The sequence below is a fragment of the Castor canadensis genome, chromosome 13 (assembly GCF_047511655.1).
Source record: "Castor canadensis chromosome 13, mCasCan1.hap1v2, whole genome shotgun sequence".
Classification (NCBI taxonomy): Eukaryota; Metazoa; Chordata; class Mammalia; order Rodentia; family Castoridae; genus Castor; species Castor canadensis.
In genome coordinates, this window is record NC_133398.1 from 45,342,279 (window position 1) to 45,350,079 (window position 7,801).

General features: G+C 37.6%; 1 protein-coding gene across 3 annotated transcripts in view; it reads right to left on the bottom strand.

Annotated features, from left to right (window-relative positions):
- The window catches only part of Ift74 (intraflagellar transport 74), an 84,085-nt gene extending 76,656 nt beyond the window's left edge, over window positions 1-7,429 (bottom strand). Inside the window, exons 1-5 of one of the 3 annotated variants that reach the window (XM_074051682.1) lie at window positions 7,223-7,426; window positions 5,794-5,896; window positions 4,049-4,187; window positions 1,535-1,670; window positions 235-283 (exon numbers count right to left, since the gene is read on the bottom strand). In XM_074051682.1, the coding sequence (XP_073907783.1) occupies window positions 235-283; window positions 1,535-1,670; window positions 4,049-4,168 (305 nt within the window). In that variant the 5' untranslated portion in view covers window positions 4,169-4,187; window positions 5,794-5,896; window positions 7,223-7,426. Of the gene's footprint in view, window positions 1-234; window positions 284-1,534; window positions 1,671-4,048; window positions 4,188-5,793; window positions 5,897-7,222 lie in introns of all 3 variants that reach the window. The other 2 variants (XR_012440417.1, XM_020186412.2) reach the window with 2 other exon arrangements.
- Between the last annotated feature and the right edge of the window lie 372 nt (window positions 7,430-7,801).

Below are 7,801 nucleotides of genomic sequence, written 5' to 3' on the forward strand. Positions count from 1 at the left end.
TAATGTTAACCTAATCAGTCTCAAGTAGCAGCACAAACACACTAAGACAAATAGAGCTCACATATATACAAACACATAAAATTAAAAATCTCACCCCAACTGTATTATCACATCTACTTTTCAATAACACCAAATTAAACAGAAATTATTAGAATACACAGACACCTAATTATTATAATAAGCACCACAGTTAAAACTCCATCATGCATAGAAAGACGTACTTATTTAACATACCTGAGAAGTCCAAGATAGTAAGATTTGTCTAAAATTTGCCTCTGGGGACCTAAGAGAAAAATTTTTATTGTTAGTGTTCAGCTTCAAAATGTCACCAAAATAGCAAATCCAAAGCACAACAGAATTACATGCCACAATTCTCAGACAGACAGTCCTCATGAATTTCCCAATACATGAAGAAGAATCACTAAATTAGAAATGAAAACCGGTTTCTTAGGATCATGACATAAAGGAAGCTTGAATTAAGAACACCAAGATGAGACTGGAGGTGAAGCTGTTAAGACAGAAGACTCTACAGGAAAAGATAACTAAATGGAAACTGAGTCTAAGGATGTCCTGAACAGAACTGTCCAAAAGAGTTTTTGACAACAAAAAACATATTAGCACCATGCAATAAAGTAGCCACATGGGACTACTGAGCACTTGAAATCTGGATAGTACTACTAAGGAAATGAATTTTTATTTTTACTTTAATTAATATAAATTGAAGAAACTGGCTATCTTAATCAGTCTAGGAAAGACTATGATGTTTAAAATCTTGGATACTTTTTAAAAAACATAATCCTACATTTCAGAAGGATTAAGAAAGTAATCCTAAATTAAATGTTCCTAATCTTGCAAAAGATGAAGTGCTCTGCAAAATGTGTGATGTGAGGCTAAGTAGCACTGCCTGTGAGGTCTATACCAAGAAGAGAGTGAATGTCTTATTATAATAAGAAACTGGCACAGGTGAGAACAGAAGTGACAGCAAACAGTGTCACACAGTATTTACAATCAGAACTCTCTCATGTAAGGTTTTCAAATATACTGGCAGAAACTGACATTATTTAATATGATATTAAATTATACTGGCTCTGTTTGAAGGGGAAATTAATACAATAATAAATATCTGATGAATCCTCTAAGAATTTTGATCATGTTTCTGTTCTTAATGTTTTTTAAGAAGTAATATTAACACATAAACATTTCTGTGAATATATGTATATGTATATATATATATATATAGAAATATATATATATTTCTATATAGTACTAGAAATCTAATTTTCAATCCAGAGCTTTTCTCCAAATCATTTCATATTTCTTCAAATTATAGTAAAGCTCCATGTTCAGAAAAATGCAGGCCAAAATAACTCATATATGGGAATAGCTTTCTAGTTCACCATGTATTTTCACATTAATTATATTATCTCACAAAAATTTTATCAAAAAATAAGAACTACATGTTGTATTTCTCATTGAGTAATACAGTACAATAATGGTTTTATACAAAATATATTTATCTTCATAAAATAGATACCTTTCATCCCAGTTTTCATTCCACTCAAACCTTGTTGGGTGACAGGACGATCAGCAACTTTGATCTGAGATGATAAAACCCCACCAGTCCCTAGGGGGCTGCCACGAGAACATGGTCTTGCTGTTCCAGGAGGCATCTAAATGAGAAATGCAATTTCATTTTTATTAAACTGAAAACAAATAAAAACTGTACCTCTACCATTATAACACTGGAAAGAGAACTTTCCTAAAAATTAAAATTCTATGCAATTTGTAAAATTGAATAATTCAAAAATTATATTTTTGAGTGTCTGAATACTTAATACTACATTCAATATTATTAAGTGACCAATTTCTTTAACATATAAAATGTTATGAATAATAAGTAATATATTACATTAAAATTTAAAATTCTATGTATAGACATTATTTATAATATCCTCAAACTAGAAAACAACTAAATGCCCATCATAGGAAATGGTTAAAAAAATCATTGTGCATCAAAACAGCAAATTAAAGAGCAGTGTTTATACCTTCATTTTTGCTAAAAAAAAAAAAAACAAAAAAAAGACAGAGAGAAAAGAAAAGAAAGAAGTGTGAAAGATCACATCAAATCCTAGCATCCAAGAGGCTGACATAGGAGGAGTGAAATTTTGAGGCTAGGCTGGGCTACAGAGAGAGAGACACTGTTTCAAAATAAAGAAATGAATGAATGAATAAATAAATAAATAACAAGCTGGGCATTTGGTGGCTCATACCTACAATCCTAACTACTTGGGAAGCTGAGATCAGAAGGATTGCAGTTCAAGGCCAGCAGAGGCAAATAGTTCCTGAGATCCCCATTTCCAAAAATAACTAGAACAAATAAGACTACAGGTGTGGCTCAAGCTGTAGAGCACCTGCCTAGCAACTGCAAAGCCTTGAGTTCAAGCCTCAGTCCCATCATAAATAAATGGTTATTTGTACATAATGACACTATAATTGATTCTTATTTTCTCCGTTATACAATTTGGTGCTCTCAGCATTATTATAACAAGGATATATTTATCTTTTAAATCAGAAAAAGAGGGCAATTTTCATTTTGAAGGAGAAATTACACATAAATCCATCACAAAATGGCCATGTAAGTACTAAAGAGTTTGTCATTCAGCCAGCATTTATATTATTACCCCACATGATTCTCTACTTTAGTTTTGCAAAATCCAATGTGATATTGTATACCCTGAGAGAAAGACAAGATTCCCTTCTTATCAGTTCATATAGTACATACAAGCACAAGAAAGTATTACATACTGAAACTGTTCCAAAATATCTCTGCTTCTTCTGTTTATCTTTTTTATACTCTTTTCTTTTACCACCCTCTCTACAAGAGTGAAATACAGTAGATTAAATATGAGGTAAAATTTTAGATAGTTGGTAAATATTCAACCATTGCTATTCATTTTGGTTACTTTTAATTCTGTTAGCTGTTAACCTTTAATCCTATCAGACAACATAGTTCTTAAGTGATTCTGAGAATTATTTAGGAATTACTTTGGGTATGAGACCAGCAACAATATCCATGTCAGAGAAAATACTAGAAACAGAAACAATGTCAACCACAAAATTGAAATGCAATGAGTTCATGGCTATCCTGAGTGATCACTAGAAGAATGCTAAATCTCTCCTAGGAAAAAACCTAAATAATTTTCTATTTTGCTCTAGGCGAGCATAATTCTGAGAGCTACTCAAATATTTATACTACCTCTTGTTTTCATTTACCAGATGAAAGTATAAATTAAAACTGTTGTAGAGTCAGGCACAGTGGTTCAAGCTATAATCCTAGCTACATGTGAGATAGAGATCAGGAGGATATTAGTTTGGATACAGCCCAGGCAAAAAGTTCACGAGACCCCGTTTCAACCAATGACTAGGTGTGGTGGTGCGTGCCTGTCATCTCAGCTATGTGGGGAAGCACAAATAGGAGGATCATAGTCCAGGCTGACCAGGCATAAACACCAGAACCTTTCTCAAAACTACGAGAGCCCGGTATGAGGAGCTCAAGCCTATAATCCTAGCTACTTAGAGGAGACTGAGATCAGAAGGATCGTGGTTCAAGGCCAGCCCTAGCAAAAAGTTAATGATATACCATCTCAACCAATAGCTGGGCATGGGGGCATGTTCCTCTCATTCCAACCTACACAGGAGACTGAGATGGGGAGGATCACATTTCTAGGTCACCCTGGGCAACGAGTTTGTAATATTCCACATCAACAGAAAAAAGTTGGTCATGGTGGCATGTGCCTATCATATCAGTGATGGCAGAAAGCATAAAATAAGATTATGATCTAGGCTAGCCCAGGGAAAAAGCAAAAAAAACCTTGCCTCCAAAAATAATGCATTCATATTTTTAGATGCTTTCCAAAAAAGCCCAAACATTTATAAAATAATATGCTTACAGAATAATGAAGCAACAAAGCAGAATCTCTTATTACAGGATTTTCAACTTCTACCAGAATATATGAAGAAGCATTCAATAGATTTGTTTTAAACTTACTCCAGTTGCTACTCGAACACTTCCTGATGAGGGTCGTATTCCAGAAGGAGGCCTTCCAGCTAACCCAATTCCACCTCGTGAAATAGGCCGAGTTGCTGAAGATTTCTGACTACTGGCCATTGTTTGTGCACATTAACCACTGTTTGGAAACAAATAGTTCAATTCTCCTTTGATGTCTTATATAGCAAGATAATAGTAGCCCATCATACCCTTCCTTCAAACATTCAATTCATGATGATTTTTTGCACAAATTGCTATTGCTACCACTACAAATTTTAGCTGGTTTTAATTTGTTCAATTTTGACACTAATGTTCAATTTTTAATTATTGGATTGGTTATTTCAATATTCCTTCCTCATCTCCCCATTATTTTACCAAAATGTAAGCCCCTCTTATCTTTCCTTGGACGGTTCTGATTCTTAACTATGTTTCTATCTAATCTCTGTCCTGACACTCTCAGAAAATGACTTGATTTTCTACTAATTTGAGAAGATTAGGACAGAAACTTCATCATATTTGGAGCATAGAAAGAAACATCTTTACATCCATCCTGCCCTCCAATCTCAACAAGATTAACCTCATTCAAGATTAATCCCTATTTTAGCCGAGACTATAATCCAAAACTGAGGTAGGAGCATCGAGGCTCAAGGCCAGCCTAGGCAAATAGTTCATGAGGTTCCACCTCCAAAAATAATCAGAACAAAATGGACTGGAGGTATGGTTCAAGCAGTACAGTACCTGCTTTGCAAGCACGAAGTGAAGCTCTGAGTTCAAACCCCAGTCTCTTCAAAAAAACCAATCCCTATCCTGATTTGCCCTCTTCATCCCATCGCTTTTGAGATACCATACTTTCCATTTCCTTTCGTACAAAATGCTATTGCTACCACTACAAATTTAAGCTGGTTTTAATTTGTTCAATTTTGACACTAATGTTCAATTTTTAATTATTGGATTGGTTATTCCCACTCCTGCTGATATCTGTGAACTCTCTCCTGTCTTTCTATTACCATGTTCAATTTTTGCCTAACCACAAAACTAACTTCTTGTACCTGCAAATATCTCTAACTCTGTCTCAGCTATTCTTTCCATATACAACTAACTCTTAAGAGTAGCCAATTTCCTCTATCTCCTGGATTCCTGCTATTCCATTCAAATGAGCACAGCCAATGGCCAGGGATATGTTGCTGGTATCCACTCTTACATATAATCATCTCCCTGACAACCTCTTTTCTGGTTCTTCCTTTTTGGTCTCCTTGATGTTATTCTATCTGTCCTTAAATAGCAGTATTCCCAAGACACCATCCACAATCTCTTCTTTTCTCCCTCTAAGCTCTCCTTGGACCACCTCATTCACACTCAGGGTTTTAATAATCAGCTGAAGACTCACAGCTTCCTATCTCTAGCCCTGACACATTCAGGTTAAGGTTTTTATACCCAAATTACTTAACATTTCCACTCAGATATTCTTTAAATACTTCAAGATTAAACATATGTAAATCTAAATGGTATCTTCTCCTCAAAGTCTGTTCTTCCTCTTGGTGCAACTCCTTGTCACACAAGTCAGAAACTCTGTCCTTGATTTCTCCTCTCCCTCATTTCCCATAGTTAATCACATCATCCTACTGATTATATTCCTAATTATTTAACATGTACTTTCCTGTATTCTTACTGGCCAGTTCAGGGGCTTGCTGACTCAAATCAGTTTAACTGTTTCTTTAAAATGCTTGAGAAAATAGATGTCTAACCTTATTTAAAACTGAACAATTAGGCAATGGCAGTAGTTCCTCTGCCTAGCTTCCTGCTATTTTCTTTCCTTTTAAATGCCATCCTGTAAACTTTTGCTTTCTCCTTAAAAAAAAAAGGAAATGAAAAATTAAAAAATAAGCCAAGCACAGTGGTATAGCCTGTAATCTCAGCACTTGGGAGATTGAAGTGGGAGGAAGGAAAATTCCAAGCCAGCTTGGACTACACGGTGAGTTTTCACATTTTCTTTCTCTCTCTGGGTCTCTCTGCCCTCCCCTCCCCCATACACACAAACACACACCCCGCTGTTGACTGCAAAGCATTTGCTTCATTAAAATGGACTTTTCTCTACACCATATTCCCAGTACTTCTCTTTTCTTTGCATCACCCATGATCAGTCTTAAAAGTGTAAATTTCTTCTGCAGTGCTCCATCCTTTAACTGCAACTATACTGATGACTCATAAATCAATGTATACGATTCCATCTCTTAAATTGGGCACCAAATCTGAATGTTCAGTTGTTTGCAGGAAATTTCCATTCACATATGCCATTATCACTTCATACTAAATAAATTCACACCAAACTAACAATCGTCTCATTCCACATAGCTCCCTGCCTCTATTTCCCTGATGATTTGAATTTTGCAGGCAAAGTTCGAGAATTATTTCAAATGGAAAAGATTCATGAAATGTGTTTTTGAAAAGACTTGGATCTGTCATCAAAACGGTTCCTCCAAAAGCTAGTAAAATGAATCTCTGTTTTCACCACACCATTACTTTAACTTTCCCGATAACCTTAAAAAAAATGTAGAATACACAGAAATTCCACCAGGTTTTCTTTTCCACTGCTTTACTGCGGTGGGAAAAGTTTGGCAACCCAATAGGGTTAAGAAAAGTGCGGAGAGGCACTAGTTAAAACAAAAACAAAACCACCACTAACTACTCTGGGGTTATTTAACCAAATACTCAAGGGGTGCGGGTTATTCATACAGTCCTTTGGTTGCAGATGATGAGGGATTAAAAACTACCCGACAGTCACCGCTATATGGTCATGACGCATCCTAACCGCTCTGCAAGTGTTTTTCTCGTTTCTGAGACAGTGTTGCCGAGTTGTGAAGACTGTGGCTATTAGAAGATAGTGGCTCTTAATTTCTGTTACTACCATCGTCCTCCCCAGGACAGCCGGTCCCACAAGGGAAGTGGACAGCTGCTCCGTCCCCTCGGCTGTGACCTAAAGACAGAAATCCAACATTTGGTGGCCACCCCTGGGGGGTGGAACGGGAGGGAGACAGCGTCCTCGAAACCCTTCGCCCAGCGGCCGAGGCCTCGATTTAACAACCACACGTCCACGCGTTCCAATTCGTGTCCCCAAGTTAGGAAAGCGGTGGAAGGAAAGGCGAGGAGGAAGAAAAGGGGCCTAGGATTTCTCACCTCCGCGGATGCGGAAGGAGGCGGTCTCTTGGCCTCGGGCGCTGGAACCTCGGTAACGCCACCACGAGTACACGCTCGCCCACCCGCAGTTCGCAGTTCCCGAGCGAAGCCTAGGCAAACTCTCAGGCCTACCTCCGGCCTCTGCGCGCCGCCCCGTATCCCAGCAACGGGGGCGGAGCTGCAAGATCATTCCTCTCTCCTAATTGGCTACCTCCCCGCCTCTGATCCCGAACCTAAAGCCGAGCGAGGGCTATATGCTACCGCGATATTTCAGAGTCACGTGGGATTGGGGGAGGTTTGATTCCCCCTCCCCCTCAAATTTTCAGTTTTGTGGAAGAAATGGAAAACCGAATAGTGTTATGTCACAACACGCGGTTTTCTCGATAACCAGAGGAACCTATGCCTTACTTGAACTCACATCGAACTTTGTTTTTTTGTTTTTTTTTTCATATCGGTAGGCAGCCTCTCGTCTACTGCGGTGCACTGGGTTACACTTTCATTAAGGACGGCTGGAGTTATTCCCTAGTTAGCGATGATCCCCTCCTATTAGCTCTGTGCAACTCCTGCCACCATCTCCTC